The 23,549-nt window shown below is 42.0% G+C and overlaps 6 protein-coding genes across 7 annotated transcripts; 3 read left to right on the top strand and 3 right to left on the bottom strand.

Moving 5' to 3' along the window:
* The first annotated feature begins 123 nt into the window (after positions 1-123).
* LOC137942545 (dehydrodolichyl diphosphate synthase 2-like) lies at positions 124-2,940 on the top strand. Its single transcript, XM_068788241.1, has 3 exons — positions 124-849; positions 937-1,004; positions 2,007-2,940. The coding sequence occupies exons 1-3, from the start codon at positions 394-396 to the stop codon at positions 2,458-2,460; spliced, it is 978 nt and encodes a 325-aa protein (XP_068644342.1). The 5' UTR covers positions 124-393; the 3' UTR covers positions 2,461-2,940.
* Positions 2,941-4,678: 1,738 nt separating this feature from the next.
* Positions 4,679-6,786, top strand: LOC137937304 (E3 ubiquitin-protein ligase AIRP2-like). The gene is made up of 5 exons (XM_068782380.1): positions 4,679-5,078; positions 5,774-5,924; positions 5,991-6,057; positions 6,150-6,384; positions 6,487-6,786. Exons 1-5 carry the CDS (start codon positions 5,014-5,016, stop codon positions 6,692-6,694), a joined length of 726 nt encoding a protein of 241 aa, XP_068638481.1. The 5' UTR covers positions 4,679-5,013; the 3' UTR covers positions 6,695-6,786.
* A 1,868-nt stretch (positions 6,787-8,654) lies between these two features.
* LOC137937284 (3beta,22alpha-dihydroxysteroid 3-dehydrogenase-like) lies at positions 8,655-11,668 on the top strand. Its single transcript, XM_068782368.1, has 8 exons — positions 8,655-9,181; positions 9,583-9,732; positions 9,901-10,140; positions 10,576-10,662; positions 10,756-10,834; positions 10,930-11,036; positions 11,113-11,243; positions 11,328-11,668. The coding sequence occupies exons 1-8, from the start codon at positions 8,666-8,668 to the stop codon at positions 11,422-11,424; spliced, it is 1,407 nt and encodes a 468-aa protein (XP_068638469.1). The 5' UTR covers positions 8,655-8,665; the 3' UTR covers positions 11,425-11,668.
* Positions 11,669-14,842: 3,174 nt separating this feature from the next.
* On the bottom strand, positions 14,843-18,371 carry LOC137937308 (high mobility group B protein 1-like). 2 transcript variants are annotated; one of them, XM_068782383.1, is made up of 8 exons: positions 18,306-18,371; positions 17,365-17,453; positions 16,794-16,922; positions 16,629-16,686; positions 16,498-16,542; positions 15,709-15,789; positions 15,530-15,613; positions 14,843-15,080 (listed from the first exon to the last, which is right to left on the bottom strand). In XM_068782383.1, exons 2-8 carry the CDS (start codon positions 17,433-17,435, stop codon positions 15,057-15,059), a joined length of 492 nt encoding a protein of 163 aa, XP_068638484.1. In that variant the 5' UTR covers positions 17,436-17,453; positions 18,306-18,371; the 3' UTR covers positions 14,843-15,056. The 2 variants fall into 2 exon arrangements, with proteins under 2 accessions (XP_068638484.1, XP_068638485.1); XM_068782384.1 differs by lacking the exon at positions 18,306-18,371 and adding an exon at positions 18,070-18,173.
* A 513-nt stretch (positions 18,372-18,884) lies between these two features.
* Positions 18,885-20,421, bottom strand: LOC137937291 (ammonium transporter 1 member 3-like). Its single transcript, XM_068782372.1, has one exon. It carries the CDS (start codon positions 20,419-20,421, stop codon positions 19,018-19,020), a length of 1,404 nt encoding a protein of 467 aa, XP_068638473.1. The 3' UTR covers positions 18,885-19,017.
* Positions 20,422-21,529: 1,108 nt separating this feature from the next.
* On the bottom strand, positions 21,530-22,778 carry LOC137937298 (chlorophyll a-b binding protein CP29.2, chloroplastic-like). Its single transcript, XM_068782377.1, has 2 exons — positions 22,230-22,778; positions 21,530-22,087 (listed from the first exon to the last, which is right to left on the bottom strand). The coding sequence occupies exons 1-2, from the start codon at positions 22,722-22,724 to the stop codon at positions 21,725-21,727; spliced, it is 858 nt and encodes a 285-aa protein (XP_068638478.1). The 5' UTR covers positions 22,725-22,778; the 3' UTR covers positions 21,530-21,724.
* Positions 22,779-23,549: the final 771 nt, after the last annotated feature.

Below are 23,549 nucleotides of genomic sequence, written 5' to 3'. Positions count from 1 at the left end.
TGCAGAAATCTCTCCGAGGTGGGCCACCCAGGCAGCTGAGGCCTATATTTAATCTTAGTGCAGAAAAAAGACAATTTAAGAACCAGCCCAAAATAACTCAGGCCTCAGGCCCTGAACCAAGTCTCTTTCTTTTCTTCGGTAAGAACGTCATGGCTGCTGGCTCTCACATCGTTGATGTTCACGGGAATCAATTTCCAGCGCCACTCGTTTGAAAATCGAATTTTGCAGAAAAAATTACGAAACGGAGAATGGAGGAGAGGGGGGATCAGGTCAGGAGACGGGGAGAGAGTAGCAAACGACGTCATTGTGCGTCTTTATATATGTTGTACTTCCCAAAAGTATGTCTGAGCTAAAAAGCCTAAAAGCCCAAGAGTGAACAAGCAAAAAGGGGGAATGTCTCTCCAATTTGCTACGCCTTGTATTCACATTGACCAGCACCGTAAACCCATATTGCTTCCCTCGCTTTTCCGCGCCCAGGCGCTTCCTCCTGGTTCCCCCAAATGCCCCTTTGGTGCTTCTCTCTCCCGCCCGAAATCTCGACTTTATGCCTCCGATGCGGTGCCTGCTGTGGCGGAGAGGGAGGAGGCGAGAGAGGAGGACAGAGATGAGGTGTCGGAGAGTGTTGAGTATCAGTTGCCGGCGGGTCTCAGGCAGGATTTGATGCCGAAGCATGTAGCTGTGATCATGGATGGGAATTCGAGGTGGGCGCGAGCGAGGGGTTTGCCCACGGGCGCCGGACACGAGGCAGGTGTTAAATCTTTGAAGGAGATGGTGAAGTGTTGCTGCAAATGGGGAATCAAGGTTCTTACGGTCTTCGCCTTCTCCTCCGAAAACTGGTACCGGAGCAGGGTATGTACTGTTACTCGTGGTGTTTGATTGTTCTTGAATTTGTTATTTGTATCTGTAGACATAACTACTTTGAGTATGGAATTGCAGGGAGAAGTCGACTTTCTGATGGCTTTGTTGGAAAGAGTTATCAAAATGGAGATTGAGAATTTTGTCAGGTATCATCTTCTTCTTGTTCTTCTTTCTGTCTTATTGCGATTGGTTTTGCTGAACTTTAGATTGAGTATACAATATTATCACGAAACTTTTTGAATTTGAGGGAGGATTTTCTATATTTAGTGAATACTGTATAGTATGTGGATACGATTTGTCGTCCAGACAATTAGTTTGTTTATGGACCCCCTTGTTCTCTCTCTGTCATCCAATTAAATTGAATATGACTATCAACCAACAAGGCCTGTCAAATTGATTGCTTCAATTGATTGATGAGTTTCATCACAACCAACTTAGTTGAAATGGTTCTGACTTTAGACAACCTAAGAGGACCTATTCTGATAATTCTTTTTGCAGAAACTATTCGTTCAGAGCATTTGGTTCTGAAGCATTAGAGGAAATATAATTTGGTGACTTAACAAACAGAAGTTACACAGATTCAAGTGCAAACAGTCTGAAAAAAAAAACCTATTAGCATATTATAGATATGGGGGCTGAAGATGAAATGTCTCAAGAACTAAGAAGTAAGGTCTCGATAATACAGAATGTCCACTGCTGTTCTTCCCTTTAAATTTGTCTGACCCATGATAAAAATCGACTGAAGCTAATGAGAATCTCCTTGGTGATGAATAGAAAGGACCAATGTTCTTTTTCGTAGAATTAAATTATAGTATTTCCCCGATTTGACGCAAACTTGAGAGAAGAGGCAGAAACAGTCGTGCTAAAAGGCACCCAAGATGTCAATTTGTTGTTCACATCTTCCACCAAGCTACTTATTGCACTTAAAAAGAGGCCTTTTAGTGCTTTTGAAGCCTTTAGTGTCTCAGTGCATGATCAAGTTTAAATTCTTGCATTCTAATTTTTCCATCATTTTGAGGCTTCTAGTACTTTGCAGTACCAAATTGCTTATAGGAAGTTTCAACAGTACTGAATCGCTTGCATGTGGCAAATTCACGATAAATGGCTAACTTTGTTATCAACCTGATCTTTTCTTGACTTTTTAACAGGGAAGATTTAAGGCTATGTGTTATTGGTGATACTTCTAAGCTGCCTAAATCTCTTCAGAGAATAACAAAAGAAGCAGAAGAAAGGACGCAGAACAACAAGCGGCTAGATGTGCTTGTCGCCGTTAGCTATAGTGGAAAGAATGACATAGTCCAAGCATGCCAAAAGATCGCTCAAAAAGTAAAAGATGGTGAACTTGAACCATCCGACATAAGTGATTCTACTATAGAACAAGAGCTGGCAACAAATTGCACAGCCTATTCTCATCCGGATTTACTTATCCGTACCAGTGGCGAGCAGAGGGTTAGCAACTTCTTGTTGTGGCAATCAGCCTACACCGAACTTTTCTTCTCAGAGACATACTGGCCTGACTATGGGGAGGAGGATTTTGTTGAGGCCATACGTACGTATCAGCGTAGGCAGAGGCGCTTTGGAGGACGACTTCCTGAAGAATAAGACACTAACCTCTGGCTGACAGATACTATGTATATATAATTTTTATACTAATAGTGCAGGAAGGAGGCCCTGATATCTGCCCTTATTGTCCATTCTATAGCCCATATGATACTAGCCCCATGTACAATTCTATTACCTCCAGGATCTGTGGTGGCAAGCTTGTTTCTCCCACTCGCTCTGAGACAAACCATCTTCAAAAGAGAAATGGACTCCTGGGTATGTGGTTATGTATCCATGAGGGAATCTTTGGGTGTTTTGTGACGGAGCAGAAGCTTTTCTTCTACTCGATCAGAGTATTTAAGGCCCTAATAAAACACTTCATCAACATCATTAAGAAGGGCATAATTTTGATTGATCTACTTGGAAAGATAGACCGGAGGATTGAGACTACTTTATTTGCTACCAGTATGTTCTGCATCAACTCCAGTCAACCATTATTTCTCTATTGATAAATGCTATTACTGTAGCTGTTTCACTGTATACTATTTGCTGTTCAAAGTCTGAAAGCTATATATATATACATACATATACACAGTTGATGCATAATCGGACGGCTGAGATAGACACCAAATGATTTTTTGTATTGGATCAATCCTATATATATATATATATATATATATGAAAAGTAAATTGATGCAAAATACCATCTCAGCCGTCAATCAATGACTATCTCAGCCGTCCGGTTATGATCGGAGATGGACATGAAAAACTATTACACTGGATTGTTGTGTTATATGGAGTCCCTCTGCTGTCTCACTGATGAAGAAGGCTAAAACACCTCTGTTCATGATTGGCTAAACTCTGAGGGAAATAAGATTTCAATTCCTCTTATCCATCTCCAGTGGAAACAATGATTGGGATTGAGATCTTTTGAGACATAGATCCTGTCTTATTGTCATTTGCAACTCACAGTTTTGTTTTCTCAACCACAACTATAGGGAATTCGGAAGCGAAGCCAAAAGTAGCAAGCCTCAGAGGAGTGACAACACGCTACGGTGAGCACAGAAGGAAAAATAAACAAGAACTAAACGTGGTGGCATCCATTAGAGAATGATAAAACCTTGAAATGATGCCACCATATCAAAGTCGCTGTTAATGAAACTAAAATAAACCAAGAAAGTTGCAGTGACACTGACTTGGCAATCACCCAGACACCGATTGGGAAACCCAGAATTAATAACGAAGGACAGAAAGGTGTTGTCGTGGAAGCAAGAACATAAGAGGCGAACCAAAGTCCAAATCCATGGCCTTATCCAAACTCCCACCTTGAGTTTAGGTGAGGTTTTAATCAAGAACAAAAAGGTTAACACTCGTTATAGCAGGTTAGCAATAAAAAATCAAAGATAGATTCTGAATCCAGACACAATAATCTGATCTTATCTCCTTCCATACGTTTCCTTTTTCTCTAATTTTCTATAACGATCGGCCGGCGGCTGATGAACTCTTGGGGCCCTTTGGTTTACCCCTTTTACGAGATTTATTGAATGAAGGCCTTATCTCCTTCCATACGTTTCCTTTTTCTCTAATTTTCTATAACGATCGGCCGGCGGCTGATGATCCAAACGAGAACTCTTGGGGCCCTTTGGTTTACCCCTTTTACGAGATTTATTGAATGAAGGCCTCTAATTTAACTTATGTAAACGGCAAGACGTTCGAGCCAGTGACGAAGACGCAGTGGTTGGTGTGTTTCTTGGACGCCACTGTAGCGAAGCAGCTCGGACTCTGGAGCTTTCGTGAATCTTGCTACTGTTCGCAAACCATGGTCGGTATGAGCTCGACTGATCCATGCGGAAGTCACCACTCTTACTTCTCTGGGGCATTTTGTCGAACATGAATTCTGCAGACTATGAATGGGTAAAAAAAATTTCAAAAAAGAACTCTGCGAGGGGCACGGTCGGGTTCCAACGTCCATCCCGAGTTTTTTCCCTAAGAAGGCATCAGGTTTCGCCACGGAAATTCCGTGACGTTTAAAACGTTATGATAAAATTACATATTTGCCCTTGGAGGGAGGGCAACCGAAGTCCTAACCTATGCGGTACTTTTAATCGGGTCGGACCCATGGGTAATGACGTTATGTTCCAGGGGTATTTTAGTAAAATAAGCAGCGACGAATGTAAGTGGAGCAGTGGACAATTGTATCGAGATTAAGCTTCGGAAGCAACAATAAGAAGCTGCTGTCGTCGGCATCGCTGCTAACTCATTACCCAACAACCATTCTTCGATTTATTCCCCGCGGAATTTAGGGTTCTCGGAACCTTCTCTACCGTTCTCAATTTCTACTTTTCTCTCTCGAATTTTCGACGATTCGTCGTATTCATTAAAGTATATTAGGATTGCGACCGCCGGGCACTTCTCACTTATGGTAGGTGCTCTGGATGAAGAGCTTGATACAGAGAGAGACGGAGCGCAGGGGTTTCTATAAAGCTTCTTTGTTAAGTTTGTGTGGGCAAAAGCAGGGACGAGAATTTGTAGGGCGCGTGAGAAGAGCTCTGCGTTGTTATTTATGCGTCGTTGTGTTTTTGGTTGGATATTGGTGGATAGAAACAGACGGCCATGCGAAAGTCATTTAAGGATTCTCTTAAAGCACTAGAAGCGGACATTCAGCACGCAAATACTTTGTAATTCCTTCTTCTTGAGTACTCTGTTCTCTAATTTCAGCCTGTTCGTTACTTGTTTAAGTTTGTCCCTGTTTGTGATAATACTTTGTTCGTAGTGTCATTTGTGGATTAATTCTGCTCGCTACATTGAATTTGGTAGATATTTTAGTTATTTTTCAGTACTACTGCAGGAATTTTCTAAAATGGAAATTATGGAATAATCAGAGACCTGTAATTACAGGGAATGTATTCTTCCTGTTTTGTTATATAAATCCCTGTTATATTTCTGTATCCCGCTTCCTGTTTTTGCGAACTTCTATCTCAATATCTGTCCATTTATAGCATGACTATTGGCCTCTTCTCCTCCTTCCTTTACTTTTTCTAACAGCTTCAGGATTTTCGTTTGTCATTCATTTGGTTGAAACTGTGGTTATTTCTCAGTGAATAAATTTAATTGAATGTGATAAGTTCTTACTATCGCTGTTATACTCTATGAGTTTAGAGATAACTCCTGTTATTCATTTTTTTTTTTTTTCTTTCGTCTAGTTTAACCAGTCTTTTAAACTTTTCTGGGATTTGTATTGGCAGAGTGTTCTCCTTGTAGGGTTTGCTAGTTCTTGCAATGTTATATCTCTTGTGATGCAATTTATGTTTTGTTATGAGCTCCTGTTCAAGGATGCTAATCTTTGTTTCATGGTTTTGATCTGAAAATTCAGGGCTGCTGATTATCAGAGGGAATATGATGGGGCCTGCTTACAGATGAGACTATCTTATAGTCCAGCTGCTCGTTTGTTTCCTTTTCTTGTGCAATGGGCTGATTGTCATGTTGCTGGTCAACTTGGATTGCTTCAAATTCTTATTTACAAGGTACATCACCATCTTTGCTCTGTTAGACAAGTTAACTTCATCTGCTAAATTGGGCATATCTGGCAGGCTTATGTGGATGGGAAGACCACCATGTCTGTCTATGAGAGAAAGGCTACTGTAAAAGACTTCTATGGTAAGTTGACACTAAAAAGATTTTTGTATTGTGTTATTAACTAGATTTATCTGTAATCTAATTTCTTGGATGGTTGTTAACTCCATCTTTAGGTACAATATTTCCCTCATTAATACAACTACAAAAAGGGATCACAAATGTGGAAGATCGAAAACAGAAAGAGATGTGTTTTCAGAAATACTTGAGGAAGAAAGAAGAAGAGAAGGGCAAACTCTCTGAACTTGATATAGAGAGAGAGGAAGAGTGTGGGATATGTCTGGAAATGAATAGCAAAGTTGTGCTGCCTAATTGTTGCCATGCATTGTGTTTGAAGTGCTATAGGGATTGGTATACTCACCTTCACTTCAAGTGCCCTTCTCGTAATTGTGTAATTTTTTATGCTCTAGTGATTTGAGTGGAGCTAATGATACATTGAATGGCTTCTTTCAGGTGTGCACGGTCTCAATCATGCCCCTTCTGTCGTGATAGTCTCAAGAATGTCAATTCAGCTGATCTTTGGGTCTATACTTACAACCACGAAATCTTGGACATGAATGCAATTGCCAAAGAGAACTTGAAAAGACTCTTTATGTACATAGATAAGTTGCCTCTAATGGTTTCTAGTTCTGTTTATAATCCATATAGTTCTCGTAGATGACTATTCTTTCCCAATTTCTTTTCCTCTGCTATGGTTATGCTAAATTCAAAATCACATGCAGTTGTTCCCCTTGTACATAACAGGTGCATCTTTTTGCATCACTATTGAATTGTATATTTCATTTAGATTGTTTGGTTCCTTCTGCTTTTGCATTCCAGAAAAGAATCTGCAGAGATATATACCTAGATGCGTGACTTCTTAGGGCAGAAGACGGGATGGATACAGTTCTAGAGGAATTGAGAGTAGTACTCGGAAATTTGCAAAATTCACTTTCTTGGGTGAGAAACAAAAATAATGAGGAAAAGCCAGTCAGTCAGTAAAATTGTGTTGACTTCACTTTTTATGGAGAAATTTCAGTGTGAAAGGAAATGGAATGATACCTCGTTTCTGATCTCTTTGTTCCAAAGATCAGACAAAGAAGAGAGGGAGAGGAAGGAGATCTCTGGCTGAAGACCTGAATGGCCTACCTGGTTGTCCCTGAGCCTCTACCACCACTACGCACTAAATTTCATCTTTTCTTGTCATGGACCCCTTCTTTCGGTGATTTTCTTCCCTCAGGTTCTATCTTCGTCGTTGAATCTGCATCAGAGCCGCCCTCCCAATGTCGCTTGGCCACCGGCGACCTAGACCGAAGCATCCTCTTCCATTGTTGACGCCAGATCTCCTCCTCCAGCCTCTGCTTTTCACCACTTCTTTCGTTTTTCGTTAGTCTCGTCCCTCCGTCAAACTGTAATTAAGAAAAACATAATTTTCTTAATCCTTGGGTAACTAACTTTAAAGAAATACAATTAATCTTGGGTTATGGTCTAATATTAGCCATTTAGTAAGTCCTTTCATTAAATGACTATTATAATTAAAATTTTAATAATTAATAATAATATTAAACTATTATTTATAAAAAAATAATAAAATTTAGATTATTTAAATGTTAATAATAATTAAATTTAAGTAATAATGAACAAATAAATTAATTGAGATAGACATTGATTGGGAAGCCTGAATGATTGTATCTGTCAAGCCTCTCCATTGGTCGACAAGTGCCCATCTCCCCAGTCTCCTTATCCCATTAAACTATTAATTAATCACCATTAAGCAGCATAAGCTCTTAAACAACTCACAAACGCTGCCATTGGGTGAGGTATACCTCGACGCAGATTTGCTGGAGATGCCTTTTTTAATTTATTTGGCTAGTATTAGATTAAGCAGCTTAATTACTTGTCCTAATCGTCGTATCACTGGGATTAACTGATTTAACTATAGGTGGGTTCCGAGTTAAACGCTGACTCATTTTGACTCAGAATTTGTAGGCCGCGAGTTGGGTTATCACACTTAAACATAAATATTATTATATTTATTTAATATTTTAAATATAAAGTTTATTTTGAAGCTTCGGTGCCGGCACATTCTCCGACTCCATCACTGGTACCTAAATTAATAAATAAATAAAATAAAATCTAGTATGAGTAGCAGCCGACATCCATCTCTGTAGGGCGGCTAACGGCGGTGGGCCGTCGCCGGTGGCCATTCAGAGAGTCGGCAACGCAACAATGCTCATCATTTGCTAGCGGAACCTCCTCCTAATGGCTAATTACTAATCATTGACCTCCACACCTCATTAACAAAACTTTCCTATTTCCCGAAAACGAAAATTATTATCCTGACGAGCTTCTCACGGTAAGTTCAGCCGAAACGACACGTATTGCCAATGGCATGTGGTGTAAATCAGGAGGGAAGTTTGAAGAGCCACATCATCCATGACTCCATTCCATTGGGAGAAGGGTGAGATTGTGAGAATCTCGGAGAGGCGTCTTTTCTTCTCCGGGGGATTCCTGACGCTTCCCCACGCGTGCGCCCTCATTACTCCGTCTCAGTGTCGCTCCTCTGTACTGTCTGCATCCTGTACCATAAATAAAGAACTGTAAAATCTTTCCTTCTCTCTCGGCAACGTCCGAAGCCCCGGTGAATCAATCCATGGCTTTCTTCTCTCTTCTCGCCTTCTTCGTCTCCATCGGTATCTGCATCTTGTTTCGCCTCTCGCTCCGGCGACGGCGCTCCGACATTCCGCCCGGAAGCCTCGGCCTGCCCCTCGTCGGGGAGACGTTGCAGCTCATCGCCGCCTACAAGACCGAGAATCCGGAGCCCTTCATCGACGCGCGGATTCGGAGGTACGGCCGTCTCTTCACCACGCATGTCTTCGGCGAGCCGACCGTGTTTCTGACCGACCCGGAGGCCAACCGCTTCGTGCTCCAGAACGAGGGGAAGCTGTTCGAGAGCAGCTACCCCAGCTCCATTTCTAATCTTCTCGGCCGGCACTCTCTGCTCCTCATGAAGGGGAATTTGCACAAGAAAATGCATTCCCTCACCATGAGCTTCGCTAATTCCACCATCATCAGGGATCATCTCCTCGTCGACATCGATCGCCTGGTGCGGTACAATATGGATGGCTGGGACGGTCGGAGGATTCTGCTCCAAGACGAGACGAAGAAGGTAAGGTTTTGTTTGGACTCGTTCAAAAGTTGAAACTAGTGGCGTGTGGCGAGCTCTGATAATTTACATTTTGGTTGAGTAAATTATTTTATTCGCTACAGTCATGTTTTATAAACGCGAGTACCAGGCGAATAATCCCCACCTCCACCCCCCATGGAACTTCTCTTTAGTTTGTTTGGGATTATTCTCTACAGAAAATTTCACCTTTTGATTACGCGTGAGATGCTTCTCTGAAGGATGTTAATGTCATCGGAGTGCTGGCTACCTCTCTCCGTATTTTCTAAGAAAAAAGCAGCTTTGCTTACCTTCTTCTGAAAGAAGTATTGATGTGTGATTTTTCTTTTTTCTGTTCTTTGCCCTTATCAATAATTAGTTTAATTTAACAATGCAAACGTTTGCAGATAACGTTTGAGCTGACAATGAAGCAGCTGATGAGCTTCGACCCAGGGCTGTGGACGGAGCGCCTCCGCAAGGAGTACCTTCTCCTCATTGAGGGATTCTTCTCCCTCCCGTTGCCCCTCTTCTTCACCACCTACGGTAGAGCTCTCAAGGTACTACCTGCTTTATGTGTCTCTCTTTTTCCCTGAAAGATTTATCCGTATTCATCGCTTTCCATTTCCACTTCGAAGCAAAAAAAAAAAAAAGATCTTTCACTGGAGCCCAAGTACAGAAACTAACCTCCCACCTTCCGACCTTTTTGCTTTCAATTTCCGTTTCAGGCACGGACCAAAGTCGCGGAGACGCTGAGATCGATGGTGAGAGAAAGAAGGAAGGAGGAGAATAATAAGAAGAAAGATATGTTGGCTGCACTAATCGACAGCGAAGAAGGTTTCTCGGAGGAGGAGACGGTGGATTTCTTGCTTGCTCTGCTCGTTGCTGGCTACGAGACGACGTCAACCATCATGACCCTAGCAGTCAAGTTCCTCTCTGAAACTCCTGCCGCCTTGTCTCTGCTGAAGGTCTATTTCTGAATCCTAACCTAATGCTGGGAAATTCAATTCATCATAACGCCTTGCACTTGTGTCCGTTTTTCAAATCGATTCTGAACTGTCGAGTCATAGACGACCAGTAGACTGTAGTGACAGGAAGCAGGTCGTCTTTTGTGCTTTTACTTCCTGGGTTTTCTTTTTCCTTTTTTTATTATGATTAGATGTCTGTTCGGGATTCCTTACACATCAGAGTTCATGGACGACGAGCAGAGCATTTGTGTTTTTTGGGAGCAAACCAGGGGCCCGTGGGATTATTGTACCCCTGTATTTTTTAAATTACTGCAGTGTCCTTGTTCGTGATTGCATGATAGTCGATAGAAGACGTGATTTCCCGTGAACGATTTCTTTATTTGGTCAAACAACCCATTATCGGGAAATACACTTCGAATTCGTACGTTGTTGCAGGAAGAACAGGAAGGAATCCGGGCGAAGAAGCGGCAGGGGGAATCCCTGGACTGGAGCGACTACAAAGCGATGCCTTTCACGCAATGCGTAAGTCCTCGGCTCTGAAGATACTGAGTGAGGTTTGCTTTAAGAGATTCTCTTGTCACGTAACAGTAGTTTCTTCTTTTGATCAAATTTCAGGTCATTAATGAAACGCTACGAGTTGCCAACATCATCAGCGGCGTCTTCAGACGCGCTGTGAGCGATGTACGGTTAAAAGGTACTTACAGTTCGTATCGCCAGGTCCTTAACTCCTTGTGCAGTGTGATGCTTTCCCACTCTCCCTGAACTCGGTCGATGCATGAACTGTTTCAGGGTACACGATTCCGAAGGGCTGGAAAGTTTTTGCCTCGTTCCGGGCCGTGCATCTGGATCACAACCTCTACAAGGACGCCCGAAGCTTTAACCCATGGAGATGGCAGGTCCTTCATTCAGTTGACACGTTAGTCATGTCAACTCCTAATTACTTGGTCTGATTGATGTATTAAATTATTTCAGAACAATTCGCCAACATCAAGCGCCGGCAATATCTACACCCCATTCGGCGGCGGACCTCGCCTTTGTCCAGGTTACGAGCTTGCACGCGTTGAAATCTCCGTCTTCCTCCACCACCTCGTCACTGGCTTCAGGTGACTATCAAAATCTCTCTTAATTAATTACTGTCGAAGAAAAAAAATCCTGTCGCTCAACCTGTTTTTTGCTTTCGTTGTCAGCTGGGAAGCTGCGGAGGATGATAAGTTGGTATTTTTCCCGACAACCCGGACTCAGAAGCGATACCCCATCAACATCCGGCGCCGGAAAACCCTCTGAAAGTACAGTCTACACCAGCCAGCAGTAGTAGTAGCGGAAGAAGACGAAGAAAGATAGTAATAACTCCTTCTGAGTATTGTTGTTTTAGCAGCAATCTCAGAATAATATAAGCAGCGATGACGAGTAAATTACTGTAATCATCATCCGTCATCAGTTCCCTCGAGTCTAACCAAACTCGAACCTGAGAAAGAAATAAAGGATCGCCGATCCTCGAGCCCATAACCAAGTCTTCGCGGGGATAAAAGATGAGAAGGCTATTATTGTCATTCAAAATAATTGGGGGCCCCGCTTGTCGTAACTCTGAGTCGTAACTCGTAAGCAAATGTGTCAGGAGGGGCGGAAATGGGGATACGAGTCGCTTTCGGGGGACGCACGAGGGGAGAATGGGGTGTCACACGTGGGGATGTCGTGGCAGTGAATACCGTGTGGGCGCACATCCCGAGTCGTTGTCAGGGATGCGCACGCGCGGCTGTCAGCCTGGGACACAGCTTGCGAAAACTGGGGCCCATTTTCCCCACGTGGGTCTGCCGAAACCCTACGTTATGGCCACTGATGCTTTGCTTTGCGAGTGACATGAATGGGACGTCTCGGATTTTTCCCACATGATCCGATGCGACCGTATCGGCCGATACGTTTGATAATAACAGTTATTGAAACGGAGATTAGGTGAAAAACCAGCATTAGTGGAAGGTTGAAGCACCGACATATCTTTATCTTTAAATGGACTTTCATGTCAGCTTCGACGCTGATGTTTCCACGTAGCAATTTTGCCCATTTTCTAATCGCACTGGGATGTTCAAATTGATCGAGTTTAAAAAGAAAAGTGGGTGACGAAGAGACCAATTAATTGAGCAAAAGGAAAGCGTAAAGATATCGAATCATCCGTCGCTTATTGTTTACGGCTTTAATTAATTCAGTTCTTTGCTTTCGTCGTTGATTGCTTGGAAAAGGAAGACACAGACGATGAATTACTAGAATAAAACGAGAGAAGTGGTTGATGGAGGACGGCGTTGAAGGGACACCAACCAGACCAGATTTGCCCAGTTTCTGCTGGCCATCCTTTCTCGGTCATCTAATGAAGAACTTGGTTGTTCTTTATTCTTTCCAGATGAGTTTGGCTTAACGGTGTAACTGGTTCTGTACTCTGTTCTTGATTTTATGCTTCTGTATTTAAAAAAACTGGATAAATGAAAGTTCTTTTTAATTTTGATCAATATAAGTTTTTCGTGTAAATACCTTTTTAAATTAGATCCAACTGTTGTGCAAAACAAAATCTCTACTAGATTTTTTGTGAATCTATGAAACTAAAGAGGGCGAGAACCAGGTACAGAAAGTGATATAGCAGTCAAAATCCATGTGGCTGCACATTGAGAGGTTCTTCGGACGTCCACCGAAGATCTTGGAAACAACTAAAACGACAAGCGCGGCGAGTTCTTTCCTAGAAAAACCAAAACAATGCGTTGTCGTCTTTGTTGCTTACGATAAAATCCACAAAAGACACGAACAGGACATCGATATGCCTCTGATTTGAAATATGAACAAAGACCCACAACTTTTTTTTTTTCTTTGCTTTCTTGGAATATCATCAAAGCTTTCGTTGGCAGATTAGAAGTCCGTAACCCGACGTCGTTCCTACGTCAAATGTAGATGATGAACAGACAAAAACAAGTTGGACGAGCACGGAAACCCAATCATTTTATCTTAATCTCTTGGCTAGGCGTCTCTTTTCTCTCTCACACTCGTCGAGAAAAGAAGAAAAAGAAACAGGCTCTCTGACTGCTCTTTTACGTTTGATTCCGTTCTTTTCTCTCTTATTAGTGGAGATAACGCGGATAACGAGCGCATTCCAGTTTCTCCTGCGCAGAAGATTGCGGAACGGAAAGGCGTTCGGAGATGAAATCTGTTGGGAGAAGCTTTTCATCACATCGGAGGGGCGGGCGTGTCCCTTGCGACGGGGCCGAGAGAATGAGCATCCCCGCTTTTGGAAACATGGTTCCGACAAGAACGCCTGCGGACTTTTGCCAACACCTTCACTTTTCATCTCCCCACAACCTTGCGACTGATAGAATCAATCTCTTTTCCTCCTCTCGAGCGAGCTAATATGCTCGATCATCGATCATAACTGTCAGTCTCGGCAGACTATCATCGTTTCCATCAAGCTTCCAAGGTTCTGGGAACCAGTAGGAGAAAAAGATGATGGGAACAGGGAACAGACTGAAAGTAAGCTCAGCTTGTTGAGGAGCCTGTTTAAGAGAAGGGGGGATGCTGGACTGATCAACCACAAGTTCTCTGTGTTGCAGTTGGAATGAAATCTGAGATTACATCCGAAAAGAGATGTGTTCTGAAAGCTCGGAACCATGACATAAACTACATTTTTGTAGTAATCTAATATGTGGAGGCAAAGCGAAACAAACAGTACCAAATCGAAGACTATTGTACTGCACAGGTAAGAGACTCTTTGCCTTTCAGTCTTATAATTCATCTACAAGTGGCTCAGACACTCTGCTTTGAGAAGTCAAAACCCAAAGTTCCTTCGTGAGCTCATGAACAGGATTCGAAAAAGAAAAAATTAGGGTGGAACGAGTGTTCTATGCCCCTGTTTCAAGTTTTGCTAGATCAGTTACGGCGCTGCTTTCTCAACCTTATAAAAGATAAAAAGTATCATCGATAAACAAACGACTATGCAAATCTTTGGCCTGCAAAAAGTAATCGGATAAGTTCAGGAAACCCATTTTCTTTTTCTTTCTGTAAGATTGACACTAGAGAAGAACGCCATCTCTGCTTAACTTTCTTATTCTTTCTTCTTTGTTTTTCCAATTTATCTGATTCTCGTGATTGATGGGCGTCATAAACTCATCCGACATTTCACCAAACAGCTTTCGTTCACTCCTTTCAAACAACATCTATGATCAACAATAAAATATTGAAACCTACTTGGTTCGTCACATGTCACATCCTTTTAATGTGACATTCAGCTGAGGTAACGCGCAGGCCAAAACTTGCAATAATCAGATCATTACACCATGAAGCTTTACCAACACATAAGAACGACGACAAACGATGTTAATTAAAATCAGCGCAATCAGCTCTAAGCAGTCTACATAAAAATCACGGCATTACAAGGTTTTAAACAGTCGTTTTCAGCTTTCAGGAAGTATTAAGTTCCACTATCGACAATTTCTCCATATCTGTACTGGTAAAACAACCCATCACTTACAGGTTAGATCACATAAGCTGGATGTCTGCCACCCAGAGCACATTTCGCTAGACACAAGGTTAGCTTTTCCTTTTTTGAATCTTAAACAACTTTACGAACCCCAACGACCAATCTAATCTAAAAATAAGTAGAGCAGCAGTGATCAGCGAAAAATGTGTAGCGGGATGTCAACCCAAAAAAACAGAGAAAAAGAATATGAAGTAAAGTGAGGAATCTCATGCTAGATATTGATTGCAAAAGAAGGCAATGGCAGCAAAATATACAGGCTAAAATGGAAAAGTGGGAGCTGTTGAAGCTCCATCTTCTACTGATGTAAAAGGAAACCACTTATAAAGATAGTTTATCGTACACAAGCAAGATTTGATGACTTGGATCAACCACACAAGCACCCAAGCCATAAACTGCATCATCCTGTTCAGTCATCATCTTCTTCCTCCTCCTACAGGTCAATCAAGGACGTTAACTTCAGTATCTACTGAAGAAACATAATCAATGCTCATTAAAGAGAAGAAAATACGAGTGGAGGGAGCAAAGTTCAGTAGCATCATTTTTTTTCTAATTATGAAATTTTACTGAGAAAAGAGACTTGCATCGTGGACATCCAAATTGCTTTGGTTTACAAATGAAACAAATTGTTGGAGAATTTCAGACTGATGAGTGAACTGGAACAGTCTATATACGTCAATTTTTAAGAACAGGAACATTAAAGCTCAAAATAAATAAATCCCGTTGACTAAGTTTTTAATCTCATATTCAAAACAAGAGATTTTACAAGAAAAAGAAGAAAACAAGGCCTCCGACAACAAAAGAGAATGATAAAGAATCTCAACAGTATGCTTTTAACGTCAAAAACACTTTAAAGAAATGTTAAGCTTTGAAAGAGTATACCTCTTCACTTTCCTCTTCATCATCATCATGGATTTCAGATTTTGACCTATCAGATTCCTCATCTCCATCCTCAGCTGCACTCTCCTATCAGCAAGAAGAGACACCAGCAGAAGACTTACCAACAGCAAAAAGTATTTCACTTAAGTGGAAAGACAGAGATCTTGAGTTCTATATTTCACCTGTTTCTTGTTGTACGCTGAGATAAGTTTCTCATATTCAACTTTTTTCTTTGCTGCTTTGGCTTCATATGGGGCTTTCTCCTGTTCAACAATATGTCTCATAATAAGCATAGCTAAAGTTTGAGCCAATCAACAAATATGTTAATAATGGCCTCTGACCTCCGAACTATTAGCACCATATATACCACCCAAAAAACTTATAGCCTTAAATTTTCTAAGGTACTCAATTTTTGTTATAACCGTTATTCTGTTAATTTTAACAGTTTCAATTATTTCTTTTAGAAACCAACTCAAAAAACCAAAATCTAAACCCGTGTCATAAATTAGAAGAACACATCAAGTATTTGAGTAGGTAGTGAGACTGAGTATCTGACCTAGCAGTGCCCTGAAGGATTGACCGATTATAACTAGAAACGGTTCTGAGATATCAGACTCATTTATCACAAACACACAAGTTATCTCACTATTTCTCTACCTATGACTTTATCTATACCTCAAGGGAGTTCGTAATGTACTGAGGAACTGTAAGTCAAAATCAAAACAAGAATTCTTGGATCAGAACCAAATAGCATAAAAGCAAACATCTAAAAAGTTGAATTGAGGATGGCAAGAGACAAATCAGACAACAAAGAAGATATTCATAATATTACTAGGAAGAATTTCTCAATCATATTGCCAACACAACATCTTCCATCACACGTAAAAAATACTACTACATTGTCAATTCTACAAAACTTAGCCCCAAAAGAATCAACAGATGCACCAATAACTTTAAGAAGAAAAACTTACAGCATCGGACATTGACTTCCACTTCTCTCCACCAGCCTTTCCAACCTTTATGTTCAGCAAACAACACAATTCAGCGATTTTCCCTATACAAATATTTTTTACTTAACAACTGTAAAGACCACAACACTTACAGCAGAAACAGCCTTCACATTAGGGTGCTCTAGTTTGTAGGTTTTCCGAAACTCTTCTCTGCAAAGATTTAAATAAAAGAACATTTAAGTAGAAGGACAACCCTGTTCAATTGAAATTCCTTTGCAGCAAACAAGAACTAGTTGATTAAAAAGGGAGGTACTCACAGGAAAACAAAGAAAGCACTAGCTGGCCTTTTTGGCTTATTTGGATCCTTTTTGGCAGGCTTTACTTTCTTGGTGCGCCTTTTATTACTCTTCTCTGCCTTAATAGCAGCCTTGCGCTTCCCAACCTTACTGAAGATGGAAAATAGTTGCATGACCATCATTCCTCGGAATGTGGGAAAATGTACATAGACAGGCAGTTTCATGTCATGCAGGGATTTTCTTTTTCTTTTTTTAATATTACAATGATCAGATGTGCCTCTAGCCACAAAAAAAATCATTTACTTTGAATTTCTAGTTGAACACATCATGAGACAACCAAAAGAGGTAAACATAAGGATTAAGTATATGACACGGCCAAGCTGTTTGCGTCGTTGTGTATATGTGCATGAGAGAGACAAATGTTTAATGCTTAACAGTTTAGCACAAAATAGTAAGCAGTGGCAAATAAAATATCATGCAAATGCAAAGCTGAATATCTGACTCACACAGGAATCAGAAGAAATCAGCAAATACTGAACTTCATGATAAACCATAAAGGACAAGCAGCTAAAAATATTAAAACTCAATTAACCTGTCTTCCACTGGCTTCAGTGCTTCTTTCGTCTCCTTCCTTGTTGCCCCTTTACCCTTTGCACCCTTCATTGTAAGGACAAAGGAACTCTGCAATGAAAATAAATCAAAGTGAATCCAATAGCAGACCATAAAGCTAGACAAGGACATAAAAGACTCATCTCTTCCAATTATCTTTGTCACAAAGACATACCTAACTGAAGTAGGTTCAGTTGACAAAGCACGTAACCAGCTCAGCAAATTTTAACAAAGTCAACTCGAACAATTAGCAAATCATGAACGAAAATGAGAGTCTTTTAATAGATAAAGACTTTCAAGATCCCAACATTTTTACTTGGAAATACGAATGTTAACGTCCTACATATTTTCTTAATAAATTAAAACTATCATTGAAGCAGCAACAAACGAGAGAGAAGGAAAAATCACCGTATTTGTCCTACACCAATCATAAATTTTAAGAATTCAACGAGAAGACATGCCGAATACGAAGCATAGGGAAGGATCTACTAACTCAAAAAGTAAACATACACACAATAATGACCAAAAAAATAACAAAAATAACTTAAAAACTAAAATAAAATTGACTTTCTCATAAAAAAAAATACGTCCAGAAGAGCTAAAGAAAATCAAAATAAAATAATGACATCAACTGCAGGCAGGCCGGAAAAATCAGTAAACTGAATCTTCCAGACTCAACGAGATTTACCGCAAGGAAATAAACAAGAAAAGATCGGAGCAAGAGGAACAAGAGCAAGGGAACGAATCCACTAAAATTTACGATCAGAAACTCTCAAATGGAACCAAACTGAGCAGTCAAAACACCAACATGTAACAATTTAACAGAAAAATGATGTAGCATACAGATGCTGGAGATCTATCTACAAATAAAACAAAGAAAATACAGTATAAAAATAAAAATTTGACGGTAAAAACGAATCATACCTCTCTTTGGGGGGAGCCGACGCTCTCCTGAGGTAGTGAAAGGCAACGAAAAATGAAAAGAAAGGGAAAGACTAAAACCGACGATTAGAAATAAAGTTGAAGTTCGTACGACCGACTCAGATGGAATTTATTGAACGACCGGCCCAAGCAGTAACTTTCTCTGCCTTCTTCTCCACACAGTTCATTGACGATAACGAAGCAACCGGCTCCTCCCGGTCCAGGGTGGCCAGCTTATCCCTACTGCCCGTACCCTTAAGGGTGAGAACAAATAGATATTTTTAGAAACTCCGTCCGACGGACACGTGGCGAAAATGTACATCGTGACGAGGGACTCGATTATCTGGTATGTTTTTCAATTTTATCCTAGAGCAGGTGTGAATTTGTTGGTGATAAAATATCTAAAATGCCCTTCATTATTTTTTATAATAAAATTATTTTTAATAAATTTTATTAAAGAATAAAATAATTTCTTCCATTAATACCGTTTATTTAATAAGAGAAAATACTTTAAATGGCCCTATTAAAATATCTAAAAATTCAAGTATAAAATATTTATGACTAAATATTTTTTAGCCAAATATTTCAGTTGGGAGAGAAAAATTAAAAAATATTTCCATAAATAAGCTGGGTGATTGTTTTGCCTTCGATTATCAGGGAGCTGGAAGGCTCGAAAACAACTATTGGGAAAGAGATCTGAAAGAGGCAGCGATGACTAAGAAGGTGACTCTTGCATTCTGAGGTAGTCCGTGTAGAATCGTGGATAAACGTCTTCCTGATGGGCGTTATAGGCATATCCGCCATGGCTGGAAATGTCAAGGCCTGCAACTTCGTCGTCGATTGATATCCTTAACAAGCGGAGCTTGTGAAGAAGAAAGAAAAGTGGCCCCATGGTGACGCTTACCCACACTGTAATTACCAGGAGCTCCACGACCTGAGCGCCCAGTAATCCCCACCCACCTCCCATGAGGAGGCCAAAAGGTCGTTTAACTCCGGTGGCGCCAGAAACGTAGGCTTGGACGACAAACTCCTCCTTGGCGAAAAGTCCCGTGAAGATCAGTCCCCAGGCACCACATCCCCCATGCAATTGAGTGGCCTCTAGAGGGTCATCGAACTTGAGCTTCAGAGCCACCACATTGAGCCCCATCAGGACACAAGCGGCGAAAAACCCACAAAGGATAGCAGCCCACGGTTCCACGACAGAGCAACCTGAGGTGATGGCAACAAATCCTCCGAGGAGGCCATTACATACATCTAAAGCGTCCCAGTGTCCGACTAGCAGACGTTTGCCGAACAGAGTCACCAGGCCAGCGGCGGCGCCTGAGAGGGTGGTGGTGACGGCGGTGCGTCCGATGGCTGTCCAGTTGCCTTCGGACCAACTGTCCGGGTAAGAGACTAGGATCTTTTCGAAGGATCCGGGATTGAATCCAAACCATCCAAACCACAAGAGGAATGTACCGAGCACGACCAGAGTGGCGTTGTGGCCTCTCATCGGCACGGGCTGGCCGAAAGCGTCGAACCTCCCGACACGAGGGCCCTCGATGAGGGAACCCCACAGCCCTGCCACCCCACCCACCAAGTGAACCGCGCCACTCCCGGCGAAGTCGATTGCTCCGGAACCAAACAACAAACCGCTGCCGGTGACGCTCGGGCTAAGCCAACCGGCTGAGGACCACACCCAGTGAACCACCACGGGATACACAAATCCGGTGAGCAGAAATGAGTAGACGAGGTAGGCCCCGAACTGCGTCCGCTCGGCAATGGAGCCACTGGTTATTCCCGCCACAGCGATGGCGAATGCTAACTGATAGAGGAAGTAGCTGTAGTCGTAGGTGGAATTGGGAATGTCATTGAGGGCGAAGAAGCGGGTTCCAATGAACGGATTGGAAGTGGAACCAACGCCAAAGGCGAAGGCGAAGCCAAAGAGATAGTAGGAAATGCTCCCGACGACGGCATCGACGACGTTGGTAAGCATAATGTTCGTAGCGTTCTTGGCACGGACAGAGCCAGCGCAGAGCATGGCGAATCCCAGCTGCATTACAAAGACAAGATAGGCGGAGAAGAGGAGATAGACGGCGTTGATTGAATCGGCGACGCTCTCCTCCCATGTCGCGGCCATGGCTAGCAACTGAGCGAGAATCTCTAATTCTATGCTTAATCAGGAAGAGAGAGATTGACTGGTAGCTGGGAGTTTCATGGACGCCCACCCGTTCCAAAGCGGATTTGGATACGGTATTTGTGTACTGCGGTTGATCGAAGGGTCTGTTTCTGTGTGGCCTCATTCCTCTTCGTGGATCAGACACAAGTGAACATCATTTTTGCTGGCGAATGCCGAGTCTCAAAGCTCTTTCTACTGTGATAAGAAACATAGATGGTAAAGCTCACCAAGAAACAAAAAAACAAAAAGTGGAAGGCTTTCTATCGGTACATCCATTAATGGTTTGCTTCCTAAGCTTCAAGACTGCATAATTTTCCCATAATTGGATGATGATGGATGGGATTTGGAGGTGATTTTCCCTTGCCCTTCTCTTTCTATAAGATGTTATTCAAAATTCCATTATAATTTTGTACATAGATCCCATATAATCTTAAACATTATTAACTATATATTCTTTCATGTTATTAATAAGTCAACTAATCAACAACATGTCATCGTTTAACCACTTTTTATAGTTTAAGTCCCACTCATTCATTGAAGCAAGAGATTTAGTTAGAACCCTTTTGATGATGTTAAAGGATAGTCCCACATATATTAGTGAGTATAAAGATCTTATATTTAGTAATTGGGAAAAATGGTTTTTTCGACCCAATTTAACAACAGATAGATTGAGCCCATGAAAAATAAATTAGTTATTGCCAAAACTTATGTCCGTTTTAGATAAAGGAAGAAAATAAAGGTTGGAGCACATATAATGTTTATTTTAAAGATATTTTAAATTTAATTCATGACACTTATGTGAGGGTTATTTCAATTTACTCTCATTTTAGGATAAAAAAGAGAAAACAAGCTTTTTAGGTGAGTAATTATTTGTTCGAATTGTCAGAAGAAGAAAAAATTGATAGAATTTCTCACGAACTAATAAGCCGTAAAGTCTTGGTGGCAAATCATTATCATGATTTGATGCTTATTTTAGTGATTTTTTTATTTTATTCTTTCTCCCTCTGGAGTTTAATTTCTTCAGATAGTCACTGATCCACCACAGTTAGCTTCAGTCGATCCAAGCACAGAAACAAAAGTAATACCTCTCTTAACAAAAATACAGCACAGAGATGTTAAACTTCCATGGCCGTGACATAAGCCACTGACATTTACGCACAGCAGTGTCAAATGTTTTAAGATTTACAAGATGCAAATATAGCAGTAATTTAATCACATTCACACCTGGAAGGGAAGGGAAGGGCTGACAGGAAAGAGAGACAGCTTAAGAGGAGGAGAATGTGTCAATGATGGTGGTGTGGAGGGGATCGCTCAAATGGGTTGCCCAGTTGTTGAGAGGGCCCTTGCCGGTGGCGGCGGCTTGGACGGCAAACCCCAAGAATCCCACCATGGCGAGGCGGGCGTGCTTGATCTCTGCCAGTTGAAGGGTGGATTTCTTCTCGGGATCGGCGGCGAGACCCAGGGGGTCGAAGAAGGGACCGCCGGGGTACAGTCTCCTTTCTGGGTCCAGCTCTGCGTTCCTCTGGAACTCGATGTAACCGATCAAGAGCACCTCGACCCAGATCAATGTGGTCATGGAGAAGGGGAGAGGAAGCCCAAGGTAGGAGGATCCGTCGACCAACTCTACCTGAAGAAGAGGGGTTTAAAGAGAACCCATGATTTTTCAACGCTTAGTATTCGATTTCGAGGAAGGAAAGAGAACATCGATCCACAGTTGATTCAAGTGAGAGAAAGGAAAGGAATCGAGGGCAGTAATGGAGTAGTAGTACCTTGCCAGCGTCTTGCCAGGTGACACCGGTGAGCCACTCGACGGAGAGAGCGCCGAGAGTGGCAAGCATGGCCCATCGGCCGTGAATGAGCTCACATTCTCTGAACCTCTGCAGACCGAAGACCTCAGTGTAAGGCTGGAAGGGGGTCGATTTCACGTCGCCGGTCTCGAACCTGGTCCCGATCACATTACCGGCGTCATTCTTCGCCAAGTTCTGGTCCAGCGAGTCCAATTCGAACTGCAAGTACTCCGCGGGCTTGCCGAGACCGAACGGGTCGAACCCGTAGTCGCCGGGAAGACTGCCGTCAAGCCACTCCGGAGCCTTGGCGCCTGGATACCACAGAGGCCTGTCGGGCACGTTCCTGGCAGCTCTCTTCTTGGGAGACTTCTTGATTCCAAAACCAAATCTGGCTTGGAATTTCCCGCCGTTGGAGTGGGATTTCTGGAGGTGAGTACCCAGAAAGGAGGATGCAGTAGCTGCGGTGGAGGCGGCCATCGCTTATCTGATTCCAAGAGAGGAGCTGCAAGGTAGAGAGAGAGGGACAGAGAGAGGGAGGAGGTTAATGTGGCAGAAATGCAGGTGAAAGTATATAACGTGGAGTCTTTTGTGAGCTATCTGCGAGAGATCGATCTGGGGCCGTTGGGGGCAAGGGGCGTATCCATCTGATGGTCCACAGGCTCGCCACCTTATCTTCGTCTTATCGCTTCTAGTATCTAGGTGGCGCTCGTTGGTCCGCACGAGTACACTTGGTGTGGCTGACATGGCTCAGTAAAGCTGTTCTTGTGGTGGGCATCGCCTGCGAGAGAAAATCTGTCTCTCGTACGTGTGCACATAGGAATACGTGTGTTGAGCTCTTTGACATATTTACCCATGGATTATGAAATTATAAATAGCTAAAATTCAAACCAAGTTCCATACATTAATATATTTTTATAATTTTTTTTGCCAAAAGAAGCATAATAAATATGAGGAAACCAAGAGGTTGAATTGGGATTCTGATAATCTATAATGAGATTAAGCTACATCAGAAAGGCTTGTGTATCCGTTCGAGCCCCTGTTCAATTGGTTCAATCCAATTCGTCTAAAATCTGAATGTATATACTAAAAAAAAACAAAGGGATGAGCGTTAGCACTAATTTTGATATTTCAAAAATAATTTATTTGAAAATAGGACGATAACAATGTGACTCTTGACAACAGTTAACCAATACACCTAAAAGACCGATCTGTTAGGTACAGAAATCTACTACCTACAAGAGTGGACGGAACCACTCTGACAACCACCTCGAATGTGGGACATGGCATGTTAAGCTCTGATAC

The sequence above is a fragment of the Aristolochia californica genome, unplaced genomic scaffold (assembly GCF_029961685.1).
Source record: "Aristolochia californica isolate CCGP_79_NKW_82.1479 unplaced genomic scaffold, dmAriCali1.0.hap1 SCAF_10, whole genome shotgun sequence".
NCBI classification, from domain to species: domain Eukaryota; kingdom Viridiplantae; phylum Streptophyta; class Magnoliopsida; order Piperales; family Aristolochiaceae; genus Aristolochia; species Aristolochia californica.
Note: the sequence above shows the minus strand (reverse complement) of the source record. Positions and strands in the feature narration are given on the sequence as shown.